Below are 23,394 nucleotides of genomic sequence, written 5' to 3' on the forward strand. Positions count from 1 at the left end.
ATCAATGTTGCTATTACTTTTTTAGGGCAAACATGTTGGTAAAGTACTAGAATGTGTGACATTCACTTCTGTAGAATTTCATCATTTCGAATAAGAAAAATAAGACATTTTTTTCCTCCCTTTATGCAAATATATATATAGAAGACAACAGTTCCAGTTTATTATCAGAAGAAAGAAAGAAAAAAAAGATAGAGAAAATAGTTGCTTTTTAGTGATTCACAGGTAACATTGTTTTGATAAAATTCACGGGTAACATTCAAACTCAATTGAACATGTCATATTTAATACTCCATCCGTTTCAAAAAAATTATCTTAGTTTGACTTAGCACAAATTTTAATAAAGAATGGAAGACTTTTAAGATACATGGTCTTAAATAAACCATAGCATCTGTGTGGCTGTAAAACTTTTAAAACTTGTGGTCTTACACCCGTCATAGCATTTGTGTGGCTATAAATACTTCCTATTAAGAAAATATTGAAAGATGTCAATCTTTTCGAAAGGAAATAGTGCCAATCTTTTTGAACGGAGAGTGTAAGAGTTTAAGGGGTCGTTTGGTTGGAATACGCCTTATGCCGGTATAAGTTATGTTGGGATTAGTTATGCTAGGATTGTTCTTTATTCACTGTTTGGTATGTTGTATTAAGAATGACAATTGAATAATTTCTAAGAAGAAGACATAAGTTATACCGGTGCTAATTACCCCACCCTCTATAAGGTATAAGTTATCCTGGTGTTAAAATTAAAGCCGGCATAACGTATATCTAGTTTGCTAACCAAACAGAATATTAAGGTGGTATTAAATTTTTATGTCACTCCTATACCTTCTTATACCTCATACCAAACGACCCCCAAGTGTTGTGGTATGAGTGTATTATTACCTCCAAGCCATAAGCATAAGAAGCTAAGTTCCATAACACTATACTCACTGTCCTATCCAAGCAATTAGAGCATGTGTAAAAGATTAGTCCAACAGATTGGATACCATAAAAGCGCAGTCTTTTATACTGAGCAACAGAGACATTATGCAAATGTACACAACGAGAAAAATGAGCAATCTTACAAGGACAGAAATAGCAAAAGAATAGTGTTTTTTGTGGTTTCTGTATCCATTGGTAGTAATGTCTTCTCTTGCTTCAACTCAGCACGTCCAGGAAGCTGATCGTTTAATTACAGGCTTCATTTGCTTGTCCTCTTCCAACGCGATCATTCCCAGGTGTGAAGGATCCTCCAGCAACATCTTTGCTACAAGATATCCAGCGATTGACCACGTCTGATACTTCCTTGCTTGTTTACCAATATATCTTCCGACTTTTCCATCATAGTATTCAGGCCAGACGTCCTTAGATAAGCGGCTCTCAGCAAGATCGATTGCTCGTCTTGCAATTTGTGGTCGTCCCGTCTTAATGCAGGCAGCGGTTAGCAACCACAAAAGCACTGCATTTAAATTAGACATTTGCATTAGGGAGCATGACAGAAAAATTCTACGAGCAACGTTGAGGCTTCATTATCTTGGAATGCTACTTGGGATAGTATAAAACTAATGTTAAAGTAAAAATGTGTTCTAGTAAAGCTACAAGCATAATCATTTTAACACAATAACTAAACTTATGATCATCTAATCCATGCTCTACATTCCTTTTTCTTTCTTAATAAGAAGTCGTTAAAGTTAGTAAAAAAATCAAGTGAAGAGCTGAAGGAAGAACCTGGCCAAGATCCTCCATTATGGTAACTCCACCTGGTATTCTTGGGATCACAACCAGTTATAAGTCGCCATTCATGATTTTCTAGTGCTGGATAAGATATTTTTAAGGGCATCTCTGCTACTAGCTCGTCCCAGCGTGCTTCTATGAGATCCATAATAGCGGAAGCTTGCTCTGGAGTGGCAAGGGAGGATAAGATGGCAATACAGTTTCCTAAAGCAAACCATCGGAAGTCCATCCTTGCTGGACTAACATTCCCGATAAAGTAACCACCACGCGTTGGCATAAATTCAAATACCCACTCTGGGATTGAATCAGGGATGACATTGAACTTATTTACTGCAGTATGAGAATATTCTTCAGTTTTGTAGCGGTATATATCATTTAATTGTTGGAAATCGAGCCAGAAATAACTTCTCATGTGATAACTCAAGGCATGTAGACGCTTCACTATTCTCTCAATAAATTCGCTCCCTTCTGTGTCGTGCTTCATCATTGACAAAGCACTTCTCAATGCCATAAAGAAGAGTGCTTGGATCTCAATAGGATAACCGTATACTCCCTGAAAATTAACCACCACAATTAGTTATATATTCAAGGACGTAGTTCATCAACCTATTGTGAAAAAAGTAACAAACAACTTTTTAGGGTAGTCACATCAAACGTTCTTTTTATAGCCAAAATATGTTGTTTCCATCTTTGAACTTGGTGGATAATGGGCCCGCCCCGCTATCCTTCTCTACTAATTAATAGAAGTCACATCTATTTTTTCATCAGGATAAATACAATGACTGGAGGCTGGATTAGTTGTGTTTGCAATTTACTTCAAATAAATATTCAGTCGTACGTAGATCAACGAATCACCAATAAGCAAAAGAAGATGCTTAGTATGTGCTTCAAAGCACTTCTAACTATGATCATAACAGAACTCCAAAGAGGTAGAACTTCAGTGTATCTTCAAGTTATGCATGAAATTTAGGCTTTCAAATCTAGTGTTAGAATCTGGATACACAATTACAAGGTAATGTAGTAGAAAATATTATCTCTTGAACATTTTGTTAAATACTGGGTGACATGTATGAAGAAAAGTAAGACATGTTATACCAATACAAAGAAAGAAAAGTGAGAGAAGTTATATTCCGAGGGTGGCTGAACTGAAGAAGAAGCAGTGAAAACAAAGGAAAAAGAAAAGGAAGCTGACACGGACTAAAGGCAAAAAAATAAAAAGAAAATGGAAATTCATCAAATAAGATATACTAGTATATATTAGGACATGGTTTTAATTTTGATCAGGTATTTTAATTTTTAAGGCATAGTTTTAAGTAGCATTTCTACTTTTAACTATTGTACTACTTTATGTAGCGCCACATTACCAAGAGAAAGAATAACTATCAGGTAAAAGAGATAAACAGCAATACTCCAGTTATCATAGAATTGTAACATTATTGACAATAAAAGGTAATGAATCAAAAACAGTACAACACGTGTGATAAACATTTAAAAAAAGGAATATATAAATCTCATTAGGAAAGACTACAATTGAAGCAAAAAGCAGCATAAAAACAAAAGAGGGAAAGCTGCCAACCTACAGCAAAGAAACAGCACAAAGTAGAGAATGTGTGTCCATTTTCACTACCGAATTGGGGATAAATTCATGGTGAAGCTTAATCCCCGTCAATTCAAATCATTGAGGGGCATTAATCAAAGTTTGAACTTTGATCCAACGGTATGAGGGACCGTTTGAGATCTTTGCCAAGGTGGGCAAGATTTCTTGTAAGTTAGAGATGCCACACCATTTGAAAATTTATCCAGTCTTCCATGCTAGTCAATTGAAGACGTATCATGAAGATAAAGTGGCAGTCTAGTTGTTTTATCACACCTTCAGCTATTGACAAGAAGATTGAGGCCATAATTGAAGGCGAACTTTGATCAAAGAGGGTCATGACATGGTATGAGTAAGGCATCCGGGACAAAAGCGCACAATGGCATTGTTGGAGTCATCCTATTATTGGCCTCATATAGGGATGGATGATATTGAGGTCTATGTCTGAACATGTCTTGTTTGCCAACAAGACAAGGTGGAGCACAACGCACCCTGGGGCATGCTTGAGCCCTTACCAGTGTTGAAAGGCTATGGAACATTGTCTAAATGGATTTCATTATGTGCTTGCCAAATTCGGAGGGCTTTGGCACCATCATTGTAGTGGTCGATCGTTTTTTAAATTATGCTACCTTCACTGTCACTAAATTGCAAAGCCAAAGAGGCAGCACGACGTGGTCAAATATTAGGGTGTTCCAAAGCACATCATTAGCGACCTTGATCCACGGTTCACTGGTGTTTTTTGGAGGGAGTTGTTCAATTTGTTGGGGTTGGAGTTGCACTTCTCAACAAGTCTTCATCCAAACCCATGGCAAAACGGAGAGGGTCAACACACTTTTGGAGCTGTACTTCAGACACTTCATTAGCGCCATCAAAAGGACCGGTCGAAGCTGCTTGACACAGCTCAATTCTCTTACAATTTGCAACGCAATGAAGCCACCGGGAGGAGTCCCCTTGAGCTTGTAACAGGGCAGCAGCCCAACACGCCACAATCCTTGCCTGTGAGTGTAGAATTGAAGAATCCGGGCGCATTTCATATGGCAAAGGCGTGGGAAGAACTGGTTGATATGGTCAAGTCTTATTTAGACAAGACCGCCTGCAAGATGAAGAAATTTGTTAATCGTAGGCGGTGTCTGGTTCACTACCGAATTGGGGATAAAGTCATGGTGAAGCTTAATCCCCGTCAATTCAAATCATTGAGGGGCGTTAACCAAATGTTTGAACTTTGATCCAACGCTATGAGGGGCCGTTTGAGATCATTGCCAAGGCGCGCAAGATTTATTATAAGCTCGACATGCCACACCATTTGAAAACTTATCCGGTCTTCCATGCTAGTCAATTGAACCTGAATCATGAATACAAAGTGGACTTGGAGCGTGGACAGTCTAGTCGTGCTCAGATTTTTATCACACCTTCAGCTATTGACAAGAAGATTGAGGACATACTGATCGTCAATTAGTCTGAGGCAAAGGATGAGGCAATTCGAGTGCTCAATTTCTTGTTCATTGGAAGGGACAATCACCTGAACAGGCATCGTAGGAAAAATATGAGGATTTGTGGCAGTTCAAAGAACAAGTACATGAATACTTGAAGCTTTGTGGCGCGGCGGTCTTCGCTATTTCAGGTGGGGGAGAATGTTGCGCGCCGCCAACGTCCCTATTGTTTTTCCCGCCTAAAGCTCAACAATCTAATTCAAATATGGCATCCACAAGCAAAGGGGGTTGTCCACACATGCTGCCAACATTTGAAGAAGTCAAAGACAAGCATGGGACTCAATTAATACAGCCTTGTCCTAGTTCCCAGCAGCTAGGCGCGTGTCTGGTGCTGCAAAGCTGCCTAGTGAAAGCGACAACCATGGAAATCAAGGCAAGACATGCCAGTTTTAACCAAGTGTTGACTGACGGCCCCAAACAGTCTTTCCCTTTTTAGTTAGGCATCTTTAGAGGATATTCCAATATAATTAGGATCATGTAGTGACGGTTCTTTTTATACTAATGTATAGGCCTCAAGGCACTCATCTTATACTTTGTATTCCTCTCTTTATCAAGTAAATCAGAAAATAGGCTTTTGCCTCCCAAATTCATGTGCCTTTGTCTTTCATTATTTTCGTGTGTGTGTTTGTCAAGCTCAAGCACGATTTGGTGCTTATTTCTTGGTAGGACTGAAACCTTGGACCGCATAGAAGCTGTCAAGGTTGTTCGCTGCCTAGTTGAGTTAGGCCCGTGACACAAGCACTCTATAAAAAATTATTAAACACGTTGAAGTTTGAAGCGGCACTTGCTTCGTTACTATCTAATATCATATGTCTTCAAAGAAAAGATTCAAAAATCAGATACAACGACTACTACTACCCTTCAGTTCCAATCAAGTGGGGGATTTGAACTGAATTCAGATAATAGGTGATTATCGATTCTGTTCAAATTTTCTTTCGTTATTGGCCTGAGGGAGTGTCGAGGAATTACTGATTAAAAGCATCACAAGAACAGAAGAAAGCAGCCTAATACATATCAAGTATCCAATCACAATTTTAAGTTGTATTATGTCACAATCAAAGAAAATATATGCAAGCTAAGGCGATAAGACATTTTACCATTCTTCTATCAATCATTGAGCATCCATCAGCACAGAGCAAAGTAGGAAATGTATCAAATCCTTCGGACAAACATAAGCTCAATATAAGCCTCATTCCCCTTTGGCACTCGGGAGTTTCAGCAAGACTGACGTCTCCGGTAGATTTTGTGTATGCACGGAGAAGAATTATCCACCAAAATCCAGAATCAACTGGAGCTACTCTTCCAATTGCACTCTCACCAAAATCTGCCATTATTGTATCCGTATTACGAACTGGATCATGAAGAACCTTGAAACTAGCAGGCATAACTCCTTCCCCCAGCTTAAATCTATCTACTCTTTTCTCCCATCCTTGAAGCTGAAGTGTCTTCAATAGGAAGTTTTTAACTATATCCGGCTCTCCATTCATCAGGAAGGCCAGAGCACTAGGAACAAAATCTCGAACAAAAACCTACACATCAAACGAAAAACTTAAATTGACGGATGCTACAAAGTCACAAGACATTGAAGAACACTGTTGGATTGTGTATTTAACACGGACCTGATCATAATTGAGGACTTCCTCAGAGGCATGGTCAACAGCAGCAATTGTACCAACTGGTTGGCCTCGAAAGTGAACCAAAGAACGGCGGAGAGCGTCCCAGGCTTCAGCAACCATTGGATGGGGCTCAAAAGAGTTCCGTGCCGATGAAGCTGGGGTGTCCAAGGCAGACCTTCCTGGCGAGTAAGCACTCTCATAATTATCTAATCCTCTGCTTAGGCCTATGGATAACTCACTGAGAGACCTCTCATCAAAAGATCTCTGCCTCTCAATGTTTAGCCTTGGCTTGTCAAGAAGCTTAGAGAGATCATAATCATCCATCTCAGAGATGGAGCAGTGTGAGCCCACACTTCTCAGTCCAGTTCCTTCCATGTTCAGTCTTAACCCTTCAACTCAAACAAGTATTCTGTATGATAAACAAATAACCCGTTTTAGACCACTAACTAAGTTGTACAACTCATATAACAACACAAGCTTGTTTAATAGTAAATGGAGTAGCTATTTGACAACCCACTGCCACTCAGTCTCGGACAAAATAAAAGGCGCTTTTTAAATAATACTATGGAACATATGGGAACTTTTATATACAGAAACTACAAAATAAACTACCCAGAATGGAAGTTGTGAGAAACCAAATCAGCAAAACACTGTGGCCCAACTGAAAGAATTAATAACTCATCCATTATCCAAAGCAAACAAACAAACAAAGACAGAAACTCTCTTGTGTTTGCAGTCTTATCCATTATTTCTCTCCACTGAAGGATAATTAATGAATAAACAGTACTACTAGTAATTAACTTAAGTTACATAACCAAAATAATCTTATCCACAAAAAAGGTATGCAGATTTGACTGATATTACTTACTACTACTAATCAAGCCATTGCCAAGCTCTTTTTTAGGAGGATATTGATGCTATAAAAACGAATAGAATATAGACCTATATATCCTCCTATAATAATACCAAATAAATAGGAATAACTTAGTCTAGAAAATGAAGATTATCCAAGAAATTAAAAGGGAATAAAGAATTATCTTTAAAAGATCAAATCTTTAATACTTTAAGCTCACACCCAACTCAGAAAACAAGCTGCATTACTAACTCTACTCCACCCAAAAAGCAATAAAATTAAGAAGAAAAACGAAACTTTGAGATCCATATACAATGAACTAGAGCAAGAGAGAAACTCCATTAAAGAAAATGAAAAAATATTTTACTTTAGAAGCTAATTGACCAATTATCTAGAGCCAACTCAGATCCAAAACAGAACTGCTTTTGCACAAATACCAAGAAAAAGAAATCTCACAAAAGAGAGTACAGAGAGAGAGAAACCTTAGCTAGGAGAAGGGGATTATCAGCCGGAAATAATGGAAGTCGGAATCCGGCGAGATAGCCGGAAAATAGGAAAGGAGAGAGAGTGTGAGCAGAAATGGAGAGAGAAGAGAAAAAAAGATCATGTTGTGGAGAGCTGCTGATTTATAGAAATGAAAGTTGGCATTGCCAAGTTGACATTTTGAGAGACTCTTAAATGGGGCCCTCATTACCTCACTCTACTTAATACAAAATAGGGACAAAATATAGGTGTTGGGTTCGAGCTGTATAAGCCGTCACTAATGTTTATATTAGGGTAGACTATTTATATCACACCCTCAGGGGTCGTTTGGTTGGAATACAATTTATATCGGTATAAGTTATATTGGGATTAGTTATGCTGGAATTGTTGTTTATTCATTGTTTGGTATGCTATTAAGAATCATAATTTCTAAGAAGAATGTATAAGTTATACCGTTGCTAATTACTCCACCTTCTATAAGGTATAAGTTATACCAGTGAAATTAACATCGGGATAACTTATACCAAGTTTGCTAACCAAACAGAGTATTAAGGTGGTATTAAATTTTTATATCACCCTTATACCTTCTTATACCTCATACCAAACGACCCTTTAGGGTGCGGCCCTTCCTTTATTTTAAAGGCGGACGCACACTATAGGGAGAGGAATCACCGGTACTCGAAAACTTTGATAAAAACTTCATGCATATTTGCATGTCTTCGAGAAATAGTCATGGTGCCTATGCTATTGCCGAATCTTGAGTCCGCCTCAGCCTGGACCCTACATGAATGCTACTTCCTCCGGCTCACAATAAGTGTCCAATTTACTTTTAGCAGGACCATTAAGAAAATACTAAATCTTATACAAAATTACCTAGTATGACTAAATTACCCCTAATTAAACATTTAATGTGAGGAGTAAGAAAACTTTTTAGGGATATGTACATAAGGGTTATTTTGTAAAAAAAAAACAAATTGAATTCTTTCTTGATTACATAACTGGACATTTATTTTGAACAAAATGAAAATGCAAATTGGACACTTATTGTGAATCGGAGGGAGTATATACTTCGTGGACGGAGCTGCAATATTTTTAGCCGACGAAATATTTCACAGTAATCCACCCCTTTCAACTTGAAAAAAAAAAGATTTTTACATAGGATCTAATTTAAATTAATTTTGGACAATATTTGGTTAAAGTTGAGAAAAAATAAATTTAAGTTTAATTTTAAAAATATTTTTAAAAAAGACATGAATTACACTTGAAATAAAAAGTTCATAAACAGTTAAAAATTGTGAATGAAAAGCATTATTTCACTCAAGATACTCTTCAAACCATTATTTTAATATTTCAACAATATGTAAAAATATTAATGACTAAATTATTATTTACATATATTTGAAAATCGCTATTTAAAATATTGAAACAATGTTGTTGCTCAAACATGAAACACGCCCTTAAATTGTCAATAACTTACAACAAAATTGTCCCAAGGATTCTTTGTCCACTAAAAGCTCTGTCTCTTATCACTTCCTAGTGACAATAAAATATTAAAGAAAGTTTCAAGAAATTGTTTGTTTTAACTAAATACACGATTGATATGCATGCTGTAACACATTACTTATCTTATTTTTTAAGTTAATTCTATTTATTATAAACAGTTAATTAAAATGACTTGATATTGTAACAACCCGGCCGGTCGTTTTAAGAATTTACGCCCCGATCCCCTATTAACTGTTTTCCCCGTGTTTATTTTTCTGCTATTGTGAATTGCCGGGAGAATTCGTTTGGATTTTCGGAGTGTTTTGGGACACTTAGTCCCTAAATGAGAGTTTTAGCCTTAGAATTTGGGCCATAGTCGGAACAGTATGAAGACGGCCTCAGAATGGAATTCTGTTGGTTCCGTTAACTCCGTTGGGTGATTCGGGCTTAGGGAGGTGATTGGATTGTATTTTGGAAGTCCGTAGCTTATTTAGGCTTGAAATGCCGAAAGTTGAATTTTTGAAGTTTCCGGTTCGATAGTGAGATTTTGATATAGGGTTCGGAATGGAATTCCGGAAGTTGGAGTAGGTCCGTTGTGTCATTTAGGATGTGTGTGCAAAATTTCAGGTCATTCGGACGAGGTTTGATAGACTTTTTGATCGAAAGCGGAAATTGGAAGTTTTGGAATCCTTAGGCTTGAATCCGAGGGTGTTCTGATGATTCGATGTTGTTTCGAGTGTTCCGAAGTTTGGTACAAATTTGAATAGTAGTATATAACTTGTTCATATTTTAGTTGAGGTCCCGGGGGCCTCGGGATGATTTCGGAAAGTTGTCGGAAGAATTGGGAGTTTGTTTGAACAACTTCAGTTGTTGAACTTCTGTCATAACCGCACCTGCGGATTGTGGACCGCATGTGCGTGATCCCAGAAGCGTGGGAGAAGCTGTAGATGCGGCCATGCACTAGAGGACCAGAATTCGCAGGTGCGAGAGGTTGAGCGCACCTGCGAGACCGCAGGTGCGGTAAGCGAAGCGCAGGTGCGGCCAGTGCATTTAAGTGAATTTTCGCAGATGCGCACCTGGAACCGCAGGTGCGGGTCCGCAGGTGCGAGGAAATGGCCGCATGTGCGAAAACCCTGGGCCAGAACCTATATAAGGTTTCGTCGCGATTTTAGCCTATTCTTTCACCATTTTTATCCGAAAATTTAGCTTTTTGGGAGGTTTTTGAGAGAGGATTCAAGGGAGCTTCAAGTAGGTAAGATTTTTGGAACCCAAATTCGTTTATATGGTATTATTCTTCTGATTTGGCAAGAAATTTATTGAAAATAAGGGTTAAAATTGGGGGTTTAGGGTTTAAAATTAGATACTTGGATTGGGGGATTTGAGGGGCCGTTTGTAGTCCGATTTTCATGTATTTAGTATGTATGAACTTGTGAGAGTGTGAGGATTCTAGCTTTGCGAATTTTATCCGATTCCGACACGTGGGCCCGGAGGACTTTTTGGGCAATTTTCTTAATTTTGCGTGTTAGCTTCGAATTAATTAGTTGAATTAGTTATTTGAAGTTATATTTACATTATGCAATTAATTTGAATAGATTTGGGCCATTTGGAGTCGGGTACTTGTGGCAAGAACGTGATTTCGAGTTGATTGAGCTGGTTCGAGGTAAGTGGCTTGCCTAACCTTGTGTGGGGGACCTCCCCTTAGGATTTGATATTTTGTTTTATGAGTGTCGTGTACGTGAGGTGACGAGTGTGTACACGTGCTAATTGTTGAAATCCCGTTTTCATTAAGCTAATACCTATGTTTTCTTGTAATTTAGCAAATACTTGTACTTAAAACCTCTTGTTTAGATTAGGGAAAGCATGCTTACGTGACTTAATTGTCTTACCTGCCTTAATTGCCTACTTGTACTCTGTGCAACATGTTAGGGTAGAAATTTCCTGTTAATTCTTGAATAGAACTGTATATTCCTCTAAGATGGTTGTGTGTTTACTTTGGGACTATGGGACGATATCCTGGGAGATCCCCCTCCTTGTTTACCTTGGGACTACGGATTGGTATTCCGGGAGTTTTCTTTGCACATTTATGATTTGGACTATGGGACGATATCCTGGGAGATCCTCTGGACATTTACATTTGGGACTACGGGATGATATCCTAGGAGATCCCCTATTGTTATTTCTGTGTATTGAGTTAGATTCTTTTCTATGATTTTATTCGTTATAGACTGTTAGCATTCTTATTATATTGTCGTATTCCATATTGTTTTACCTCACTTATACATTTATATAACCAGTAGGGCCCTGACCTTCCTCCTCACTACTCGATCGAGGTTAGGCTTGGCACTTACTGGGTACCATTGTGGTGTACTCATACTCTTTTCTGCACATATTTTTCGTGTGCAGATCTAGGTTCTTCGGTTCAGCCATACCATCCGTGAGGCGAGGCGATTGTCAGAGATTTCGAGGTATATCTACCACGTCCGCAGACCGAGGAGTCCCTCTCTATTCTCCCCTCTAGCTTTAGCTCTCTTGTATTTACTTTTGTTTAAATATTCTGGAGTTAGAACACTTGTAGTTATTCAACAGCTTGTGATTTCATGAGATTTCGGGTTTTGGGAGTTGTTTCAGTTTGAGAGTTTATATTGTATATGTCGAGCGGCATCTTAAACGTTTTATTTATGTTTTATCCGCAGTTTTTGGTTAGTTTAATCTTTCGTTTCCTTTTTTCGCGAATTGTTAGGCTTACCTAGTCGTAAAGACTAGGTGCCGTCAAGACAGTTCACGAAGGGCGAACTCGGGTCGTGACAGATATAATACGAATTTATACTTTCTCTCTATAAAAGTTAAAATTCTTGGGACAACAACCGGACAATCATTTGCAGAGTTGTGTAGTGCTAAATTACTTAAGAATTACAGCAGCTTGCGTAAGAATTTTAATAAGTTAAAGGTTAGTGACTTATGTAAACAATTCTCGAGTGTCTCTTTATAGTGATACCATTGTAAATATTAAAGAATACAATAGGTTTCTTATGGGTGAAAAAAGCAGTGTTATTTATTAGAATTTGCATAGGATCACAAATAAAATTCCATTTTCACCCTTTTCATTTTTCATTTTCCTTATTTAAAATTTTATGCACCTTTTTTTTTGTTTAAAAAATGATTAAATTGCACAAAATAAAAAAGAAAGAAACATTTTACACAAGGATGTGAGACCTCCAACTCAAAGTGGCGCAGTTTTGGCCACCTTATATTTTATGCTATCTGTCCTATTTTAACTGTCGGTTTAGTTTTCTTTCACGCCCATTAAAAAAGCACAAAATATAATTTTCTAAGTTAACTATATTAAATATTTTTTGAGAATTAAACAATATTAAAAAGAATAATTATTTCTTTAATATTATAGGTATAATCGGAAACAATTAACAAATATAGACTTAAATTTCTAAAATAACAATTATTTTGGGATAATATTTTTGAGCTAAAACGACAGTTAAAATGGGACGGAAGGACTAATTGTTAGCAAGTTGCCATCCTACTTGTCTTTATTTTTCTTTTATTGGTTTGCCTCTTTTATGTTTGATATTCATTTTCATTTTTTTTCTTCGCAATCTTTATTATATGGCTCTTAATTGAAAAAATGTACCTTATCTTACTCTAGTCAATTAGAAAACGTATATTAATGACCTTATTTAAAGGTCATTAATATCAAAGGAACATACCAATGTTGACGGCATATAATACGTGTAGAGGAATGTTGCGCTGATGTGATATTTATTTTTCTTACATACTAGTCTACAAACTTATCAAACTAGTTTTTGGGTATGCGCATTGCGCGTGTGACTTGTCGAACAACTTGTTTGGATGGTTGTTACATATCATTTCGTAATGTATCGTATCGTATTATATTGTACTGTACTGTATCGTTTGATGAATACAATGTTTGGATGGATTGTGTTGTTTTGCCGTCGTTTCATGGTATCATGCACAAGTAATATGATGAATAAACTTGTAACATTATAAAAAAAAATTATGAGATGGTATATAAAAAGGTAGGGTAAATGATAAAATAAAATTATTTAATAATAATGAAGGGTGGGATTGAGAGAAAAACACAAAGAAATGACACGACCACACCAAATCGGTCGTTACATAAAGTGGCACATTTCATCGTTACGTAACGACGGATTTAACGATACAATACAATAAAATTTAAGTAACAATCAAAACAAACATTGTATTTAAAGTAATAATATAATACGATACAACTGATAACAACCATCTAAACAAGTTGTAACTAAGATATTTTTCTAAAAGAAATCTCATAAATATTATACTACAAATTGTATAATAAAAATATTGATATTATAGGAATTGAGAAGATAATATTCATAAAAAGGAATCATAAATAGAAACATGATATGCTTTCAATCTCAATTATAGTTTATTCAAAACTTCAATTACACATCATACACAAGAATACGAAAGAGGAAATAGTTATATATATTGAACAAATATACTTAACTAAAAAGATTTAAAATTGAAGTGCTATGCTTAATTAAAAAGATTTACATTTGAAGTGCTTTGGTGAAACCTAGAGAAGTTGTGTTGTGATTTTCTTTATTAAAGATCTATATTAGTAGGGTGTGCATAAGTCATAATGGTTCCGTTGTTTCATTTATAACAAAGACCTAAATCTAAAACTTGCATAATTATTCCTTACGTGTTTAAAATAAATTAAAAAAATCAAAAAGATTCAAAAAAAATTCTAAATTTTAGAAAAGTAATTTAATAATCAAACCTTTAGTTGACTTTCAAATCTTAAATATTCAAAAAATAATAATTTAAAATTAAAACTTTTTAATGTAACATTTAGTTTTAGATAACATAAAATTATTTTCAAATTATGAAGATACTTTTAACAATTCCTGAAGAAAATAAAAAATAAATACAATAATTGCGTAGATGATAGTGGATCAAATAGGGAAGGACATAAAAAAAATAAAATCTTAGTTGATTTCAACGTTCTAATTTAGTTATAATACAAAATTCAAATTAGGAAGAATTTACGTAAGGTAATAGATTTTAAAGTCGTGTTTATTAAAAAATAAATTAAATTATAATTATAATTAGTTTATATAATAATATAACCTAACTCTAGATCATCAACGTGTCTATATTGGAACGTCATTCAAATAGTTCCAATATTAGTTTACTTCTTCAAGAGATTTTTACCTTCCTATACCACATAGGAAACCTTATTACCGTCAATGTTTAAGGTTTGATTTAATTACAAACATGTATATCAAATTATCAATCCTATACCATACTTAATTAAGAGTCTAATTAATGGGCAGTTTTTACTCCTTAATTAAAGGTATTCATATATCCCACGTTTCTCTCTCCCCTTAATTCCTAAGATCTGACCAGCGATCGTTTTACCCCTCCCATTTCTTTCTCTTCTCCATTCCTTCTTCTTCTCAAAAAATACAGAGATGAGACCCTTTGAGTATAATCAGATTTTTAGCCAAAGAGATTCAATATGAAACCCATTGTTTCGGTTATTGTAATTTCTGGTAATTGTCAGATGTTGTTCTGAATTTTAACAACTCCAAACCATATTCCCGATTATTTTCAACAACACCTAATCCAAACAAATAATGATTTTTGAAAACTCAAATTTGAATTCAAAGCTTTCAAGCTTTTTAATGGCTATAAATGATGGAAAATATCTGGAAGAACAGATGAAGAACAAAAATCTCCTTTCCAACAACTGCTAAGGCAAAAATTGAGGCAGGGGGGATCTCAAAATTGTGAACAATCTTTCGGTTCAGTGTCACGCCTTGTTTGATGAAAAATGTTGTAGCTTGTGCTACACATATACCAAATGGTATAGTGGTTAGCCAAATGGGAATCGTGTTGATAACTAGCTTCAATTCTTCTACATTAGTCACAATTGTAAGTTTCCAAGGATTCTGTTGCTGCTGCTGTGGTTATACCCGCTGACCACATTAATCTACAATTCATTTACAGAAAATAATACATATACAATCAGAATACAAATAATCTACAATTCATCTGCAAAATATCTACAAACTGGATATATTAAATTTTAATATCCCAATTCCCATTCAATTGTAGTTTAATTGGGATTTTCGACATAATTGCATTTTTTGCAGAAGATTTGTAGAAGTTTTAGTCGTTTTTGATGTGTGAAAACAGAAAACAAAGCACCTACAATTAGAATACAAATAATCTACAATTTATCTACAAAATATCTACAAACTGGGTACATTAAATTTTTATATCCCAATTCCCATCCAATTGTAGCATAATTGTGATTTTTGACATAATTGCATTTTTTCAGAAGATTTGTAGAAGTTTTAGAAGTTTTTTATTTGTGAAAACAGAAAATAAAGCATCTACAATCAGAATACAAATAATCTACAATTTAACTACAATTTATCTACAATTTCTGCAATATGTCTTCTTCTTCTTCTTCTTCTTCGAGTTTCAGTCTGAAATTCAGTCAAAACCTAGTCTAATCTTCACCAAAACCCCTCAAAATTGAGATATAAACTCCAAACCATATTCCCGATTATTTTCAACAACACCCAATCCAAACAAATAATGATTTTTGAAAACTCAAATTTGAATTCAAAGCTTTCAAGCTTTTTAATGACTATCAATGGTGGAAAATATCTGGAAGAACATATGAAGATGAAGATGAAGAACAGAAATCTCCTTTCCGTTTCAAAACTTGAATTTAATGTAGACTCAATCAATCGCAAGATTTTTTCCTGATTTTTAGCGCGTTAATTATGGAAGATTCTGCCCAATTAATCGTGTATTAAACAAATGGTACAGAAATTGTAGGAAAACTGTGGACTGGGCGGGTAATTTACATAGTATGCACATATTTGGTAATAAGGTTTCATATATGATATAGTTAGGAAAAAATCCCTTACTTCAAATACATGTATATTAGATACTTTACACGGGTCAAACAATAAAAAAGAAAATATTTCATATTAGGACTTTTTACCTAGTTCAATAAGGTAAAATTTAATAATCAAATTTTTAGTTGATTGTAGCATCCAAAATATTAGGAAGGTAACCTAAATTACAATTTTGTTTAATGTGAATTTAATATTTGAAGGGTAAAAAGGCGAACGACATTTCGCTAAGGACCTTCGTGCTTTTAATATAGTATAGATATAGATATGCATTCTAGCATTCTTAGAGAAAAAGGGATGTAGCCTTATTTTTTAAAGTTATTAAGATCACTTTCTTTAGTTAAGATTGAAATATTTGAATAACGTAAAAATAGTGGCAAAATACCTTATCACCCCCCTAAACTTGTCACGGATTATTAGTTACAACCTTAAACTATTCGTGATCATAATTACCCCCTCAACTAGGCCTTTGAGAGTCGTTAACCCCCTGAACGTTGATGTGGCAAATTGTGTGGATGCACTCACCTACCACGTGAATTTTTCTGTATATGTGGCATTTTTTTGAAAATAAAATATATTTTTACCTTTTTAGATAAATTTTTTCGAATACAATTTATAATAAAACTTGGATAGAACTACATTATTTAGGCTAAATTTTTTTATTTGGCTAAAAATAATAAAGTTGTAGTTAATCGTTTTTGAATTTGACCAGAACATAAAGATTTATACAATTGAAATAAATAGTCAAGGCATCTAAAAAGTTATAAAAATACATAGTTTGAAATTAATTATTCTGGATATAATTTTTTATATAACTCTAAATTATGGTGCTCTAAAAATATACTTTTTACATATTTTACCTGAAAATGTAAAAATACACAGTTGAAATAAATAGTCATTGCATCAAAAGAAAAAATAAAAAGAGTAAACAATTTCAAGAAATAACTTATTATTTCTAACATATTTATTGCTCTAAAAAATACTTATTGCAGAAATTTAGGGTAAGGCTGTGTACGATAAACCCTTGTGGTACGACCCTTCCCTAGATCTCGCGCATAGCGGGAGCTTATGTAACGACCTGACTGGTCGATTTGAGCAATTGCGTCCGGTTTGGCAGTTTAAGGTCACGAGCAGCTTCATATTGTGTGTATCGACTTGCGTGCATGGTTGGATCATATTTTCGGATGAATCGGAGTTGAAATGGAAGAGAGAATTTGGTTTTAGAAGCTTAAGCGGTGAGAATTTGACTTTTAAGTAAACGGTTCCGGGATGAGTTTTGGATGATGTCAGTAGCTTCGTATGGTGATTTTGTACTTAGGCGTGCGTTCGGATTTGGATTTGGTGGCCAGTAGGGTAATTTGAGGCATTTCGGTGAAAGTTGGAAAAGTTAAAGTTGGGAAAATGGGAAGGTTTGAACCATAGTAAACTTTTGTGTTATCGAGGTCAGAATGTGATTCCAAAAGTTGGAACAACTCCGTTATGTCATTTGGGACTTGCCTGCAAAATTTGGTGTTGATTAGAGTTGATTTGATATAGTTCAGATGCTTGGTTGCAATTCTAGAAGTTCTTGAAGTTCATAGTGATTTTCATGCGTTTTGGCATCCGATTTGTGGTTCTAGAGGTTATTTTGGTATTCCGATCGCGCAAATGAGTTTGTGTTATGTATTCAAACTTGTGTGGGAGCTTGGTTTGGAGCCCCAAGGGCTCGGGTGAGTTTCGGAGTAGTTTCAGAATAGCTCTCATGAATTTTGATTTTCTAGTTCTAGTTTCTTCGCATTTGCGATGTTCAGGTCGCAAATGCGGCCACTGCATTTGAGATGCTTGGGCGGCTGAGCATTTCTAGCATTTGCGATGAGGCTGCCGCATTTGCGAAAGCTGACCTTCGCATTTGCGAAGTTTCTGTCGCAAATGCGACCTTAGCAGGGTAAGTCCAGGCTTCGCATTTGTGAAGCTTTCTTCGCTTTAGCGAGTTCATATTTGCGAACCCAGTGTCGCAAATGCGACATTTTTCGCCTACTAAAAGCTGGGTATTCTGAGTTTTTGCTTTATTTTTCATATTTTTGAACTCTAGAGTCGAGGTGAGGTGATTTTGTGAAGACATTTTCATACCAAATCATTGGGTAAGTGTCTCTAATCAACTTCCAACTATATTTTGTGATTATATCTTAGATTTAACATCAAATTCATGAGAATCTAAAGGAAAATTTGGGAAGAATTGTAAAATCTTTCAAAATAAAAAATGATGATTTAAAGGACCAAATGGTATCGAAATTTATTAATTTTTATATGAGTGAACTCGTATCGGAATGGGTATTCAATTTTTGTAAATTTTGTCGGGTTCCGATGTGCGAGCCCGGGGAGTTGACTTTTTGCAAATTGCATAAGAATCATAGCTTTATTAATTGAAATTATTTTTTCTTGCATTGTTTGATGTATTGAAGTCGGTTTTTGCTAGATTGAGCCGAGCGTTGATGAATTGGTAAAGGAAAAGCTAAATTGAGTATTGAGTTGACTGGATTGAGGTAAGTATCTTGCCTAACCTTGTGTGGGGAACTTCCCTTAGGATTTGATCTTCTATGCTAATTGTAGTCCTTGCACGCGAAATGACGAGTGTGTGTGCGAACTTATTTGTGGGAAATTTTCCTTTAGGGTTCTTAGGTCCTTATGTTCATTAAGTGAGACGTTTTTCGATATGATTGGGATTCCTAATTGTTTGTTTTACCTCTATATGCTCCATATGACGTTGTTAGCTTTCCTCTAACTCTTACTTGTTACTTAGCCTTTATTTGCCTTAATTGAAGTGATTGTCCTTCTTATTATTTTTTAATATCTTAATTGTGAATTCCTCTATGACCCCATGCATATATGCTATGTGTCCAAATTGTTGTGGTTGCCGGTGTAGTTATTACATGCTTATTATGTCTTGTAGTTTTTGTTAAGGTTGTTGTGCTTCTTGGTTTTTCCGTAATTCTCTTGTTGTCGTGTACTCATACTCTTGGTGGTAGAAATCCTTGTAATTGGGTTGTTGAATTATTGTTGTTGTTGATTTTAAACTATGTCTGGTTGTTGATATGTTGAGGAGGAATAAGGGAGAGTTGATGTTGTCTGGTGGGATCGGGTTGTACGCCGCAACAAGAGTAATAAGGGTGGACAAGTGGGATCGGGTTGCATGCCGCAATAGGAGGAATAAGGGTGATATATATATATATATATATGTCACACCTCCTTTTTCGCCCGCGCCGCCCGCAAGGGGCGCGGAAGGGAGTTTTTTTTCCAATTAAAGGACAATCGAATTGAGATTTATTTATTTATTTCAGAGTCACCACTTGGGAGATTTATGGTGTCCCAAGTCACCGGTTGAATCCCGAATCGAGGAAAAGAATGACTCTGTTTAACAGTCTGCGTACCAGAAATCCGGATAAGGAATTCTGTTAACCTGGGAGAAGGTGTTAGACATTCCTGAGTTCCGTGGTTCTAGCATGGTCGCTCAACTGTTATATTCGGTTTGATTATCTGATATAATACATGTTGAACATATGTGCGAGTTTTGGCTTTTAACCGCTTTTATCATTATTATTATTTTTATCGAGAATTGCAACATCGTGAAAATATATCTCGAACCACGTCACATCAATGTACCTGTGGTTATCGACATATTTCGACTCTATTGAGATTTGGATTTGGGTCATATAAATGTGCACCCGAGTTTAAGAAAATAAATTGTTAAAGGCGCGCCTAAAGCGACTAGCGTATCATTATTATTTTTTTGGGTAAGGTCGTGAAATTTGCTAAACGACCAATCCCGAAGTCTATACAATTATTAACCTTTTATTGAGGGCCCCGCAACTTATACGTTTTATTGGGTGAGGCTCATCTCATTTATTTTAACAAGATAATCCTACAGTACCTACATTTTTTCTATTAAATTTGTCTCTACAAAATGAAAGAGAAAAGGTCCTAATTTATTTACATGCTTACGAGTTGTTATAGTTGGGTTCCGAATATGATTCGTAAAATCTGAAAATGATGCAAGCAGGGCAGTCCGTTGCCAATGCGGGCCCAAACCCAATGTGTATGGTACAAACTGGACCCGGGCCATCTCATTCACATGTTACTACCTAATTACATTATACTAGGCATGCTCACAGTTTGTCGAATTAAAAAAAAACTTGGCAATCTAATTTTAATCCTAAACCGTTTTACATGCTGAAATTAACCAATAGTATTTAGCTAAACAATATTCCTACAAGTTCCGAAATGATCTATTCGTTTAATGAACTAACTGTTGAATGTTTAAAAATAGTCTAAATCAGCTAACATGCTTTTTGAGACATGATAATCATCCAACAATAACGAGTTAACTAGACAGAGTTACTACACCATTTATTTATTTTTAGGCAATACATAGATAGTTCGTCCGCTAAGCTACCGTCAGATGTTCCATTATATATATTAAACAACTACATTCTGATTAGAGCAAGCTAAATAATGTATATATACAAATAAAATTCAGAATATAATTAAGATAAATTCAGAAATTCAACTCTTCATTTCATATTCACGCTTCATGTTTCAGTTTACAGTAACCAGCGTGTCAGTTGTGTACCTGATATTGGAAGCAAAAGAAAAGGAAGATCAGCAGAAATGCAGTAGCATACAACAACAGCGACACCCAGGAACTAGTAACAACCAGCAACGAGAAACCAGTGACAGATTTTAAATCAAGATAAAAATCCGGCAAACCAGTGAAGTAGTGGCAAACAACCAACCAAACTCAAGGAACAAATCAAACGAAAATCCCGAGACACCAACAACAATTAACGGGCAGAAGCAAAGGGAATTTTTTCAGATTGAAAGACTAGTTAATGTTTAACCCTTAATTTCTGAATCCGTATATCAGAATATTTAGATTGTATATCAGGTGTATACTACTCTCTCTTTAAATTTCCAGAATGTTTTTTTTATTTTTATTTTATTTTTTGGAAGTCTTAATCTTTTCGGAATTTTCTCTCTTTTCAATATTCAGCCCCTTTTATTTGTGTCCAGCCCCTCTGTTTTATAGCCAAACTCTCCTTTTTTAAATTAAATCCCACTATCTTCCACTCATCCCCCTTTTTAATCCCACAACCTAATGTTTTGTCCCCCACTACATTAAACAAATATTAATTCTCACTAACACATATCTTTCCCTTATTTAAATCACTTATTGCCCCACTACCGAATGTTTTGTCCCCAACTATATTAAATAATGTATTAATTCCCCACCATTATGTCTTGTCCCCCACTACGTATTATTTAAATATTATTTAATTTTAATGGACAGAGCACTCAAAATAAAAAATTGTTCAGATTTTCAATTCCAAAAATACCCCTCTGAAATTACTGAAATTATCATTTTACCCCTGAAAATACTGCAATTGACCATTCTAACTCCGCCAGCTATAACCAATTCACCTAATCAATTCTAACCAAAATACAACAACTATAACCAATTCCTAATTAAATTTTATGAACAAACTTAAACTAAATGATGAACAACAAGGAAACAACTGAAATTATTTTGACTGAACAATATTTTTTAACAACAAACCTATTTTCAGATTCAACAACAATAACAAACAAGTATATTCAAATCATTGAGCTCAAATTCAAATTAAACTTAAACAAAACAAATAAACAGATTCAAATCACTAAACTCAAATAATCAATTGATCTTCAAATTAAATCCAACAACATTACAACAAAGATGAATGATTCAAACTAAATCAAAAAATTAAAAACCAAAACATAAACTCACATTAAATCACTGGATTAAAAACGAACTTCAAACAAAAAAAATGAACACGAATTAAATCTAAATTAAACAACAAAGATAACGGATTCAAGCGATTAAACTAACACTCTTCTATATTAAAACTAAACAAGAACATAAAACAAACTGAAGAAATAATTAATTGAACTTCAACTTAAATCTAACAACATTACAATTAAATTAACAATTTCTACCTAAAAATAAACAAGAAAAAATGAAACAAACTGAAGAAAGAAAAAAAAACGATAAACACGAATTGGTTAAACCAACTAACCAGATCGGAACGACGATGAGCTCGATCGAAAACAAATCTGCCCGGAAATAATTATCGCACCAAAATAACTTGACGCCGAAGACGACCACGAACGGACGATCGAAGAAGATGGTCGTTTGGTGTCGTTTGAAGACGAAGCAGTGGCGGCGAGGAGGTGGTGAAGCAGTAGTAGCTGATACTGCTGAACATGCTCGACGGAGGGCAGCTTTGGTGGTCGTCCATGGTTGGACGTAGCAGGAGGCAGCAGAAGCGACGCTGCAGCTCGTCCATGGATGGACGTAGCAGGAGCACCAGTGGCGACGTTGCAGAAACTGGATGAAGCTGCAGCAGCAACGCTGCTGGAGCAGCCATGGACGATGGGCTACAGCAGTGATGGTGTTATGGTGGTCCGTTTGGACGTGAGCTGAGGGAGATGACGAAGAAGACGCAGCAGCAGACGCAACAGCCATGGCGACTGTGTGTGGCTGCGTTGCTTGGCGTAGATGGTGGTGGTTTGGTGTCGTCCATGGCTGGACGTAGCAGAAGGCAGCTATGAGAGGGTGGTTGTTTGGAGCAGAAGTGAAGAAGAAGAAGATGAAGACGGGGCAGCCATGGGAGCTCGACAAGCTCGTCAATGGCGGATAGGGGCGGAGGCTGTTGGACGAAGAAGAAGGAGCAGCCAGGGTGGTCGACGATTAGCTCTGCTGCTGCGTCAATGGCGGACGGGGAGGTTCGTTGGCGTTGGAAGGGGTGTGAGATGAGGAAGATGAAGATGTGAAGAGAAAGGGGGTCTTCTGCACTGTAGCAGCTGAAAAAATACAAACTTAGGCTTTAGGGTTGTGTATATTTGTGTTATAATTGTAGCGGGTCGGGTAGTGGAGTGGGTATGGGTATAACATTGGGCTTGGGTCAAGGTTTTTGGGTTGGGTAGAGGTGTTTTGGGCCTAGGTTCAAAATTGGAGAAGAGGCCCAATTCCGATTTTCTTTATATATTTTTTTTTGCTCTATTTTCTTTTACTTTCTAATTAATAAAACTAAAATTCTAAATTAAGTTATAAACTAAATTAACTTATAAAAAATACTAATTAATTTCTAGCAACAATTATCATACATAATTAAACACCAATTAAAACAAAATTGCACAATTT

The 23,394-nt window shown here is 35.7% G+C and overlaps 1 protein-coding gene and 1 long non-coding RNA gene across 2 annotated transcripts; both read right to left on the bottom strand.

Moving 5' to 3' along the window:
* Positions 1-980: 980 nt before the first annotated feature.
* Positions 981-7,884, bottom strand: LOC107818733 (alkaline/neutral invertase CINV2). The gene is made up of 5 exons (XM_016644788.2): positions 7,746-7,884; positions 6,414-6,819; positions 5,892-6,323; positions 1,705-2,263; positions 981-1,435 (listed from the first exon to the last, which is right to left on the bottom strand). Exons 2-5 carry the CDS (start codon positions 6,783-6,785, stop codon positions 1,140-1,142), a joined length of 1,659 nt encoding a protein of 552 aa, XP_016500274.1. The 5' UTR covers positions 6,786-6,819; positions 7,746-7,884; the 3' UTR covers positions 981-1,139.
* Positions 7,885-20,538: 12,654 nt separating this feature from the next.
* On the bottom strand, positions 20,539-22,522 carry LOC142181446 (uncharacterized). The gene is made up of 2 exons (XR_012710093.1): positions 22,268-22,522; positions 20,539-20,787 (listed from the first exon to the last, which is right to left on the bottom strand). It is a non-coding gene; the product is annotated as an uncharacterized LOC142181446 (long non-coding RNA).
* Between the last annotated feature and the right edge of the window lie 872 nt (positions 22,523-23,394).

Source organism: Nicotiana tabacum, chromosome 6, assembly GCF_000715075.1.
Source record: "Nicotiana tabacum cultivar K326 chromosome 6, ASM71507v2, whole genome shotgun sequence".
Lineage (NCBI taxonomy): Eukaryota > Viridiplantae > Streptophyta > Magnoliopsida > Solanales > Solanaceae > Nicotiana > Nicotiana tabacum.

Excerpts from the sequence above, each read along its gene's own strand:
- LOC107818733 (XM_016644788.2), bottom strand. The coding sequence starts at position 6,785 with ATGGAAGGAACTGGACTGAGAAGTGTGGGCTCACACTGCTCCATCTCT. Across the intron at positions 2,264-5,891 it reads CAATGATTGATAGAAGAATG|GGAGTATACGGTTATCCTAT; the intron begins GTAAAATGTCTT and ends GTTAATTTTCAG. Across the intron at positions 1,436-1,704 it reads TAATGGAGGATCTTGGCCAG|TGCTTTTGTGGTTGCTAACC; the intron begins GTTCTTCCTTCA and ends ATTTAAATGCAG.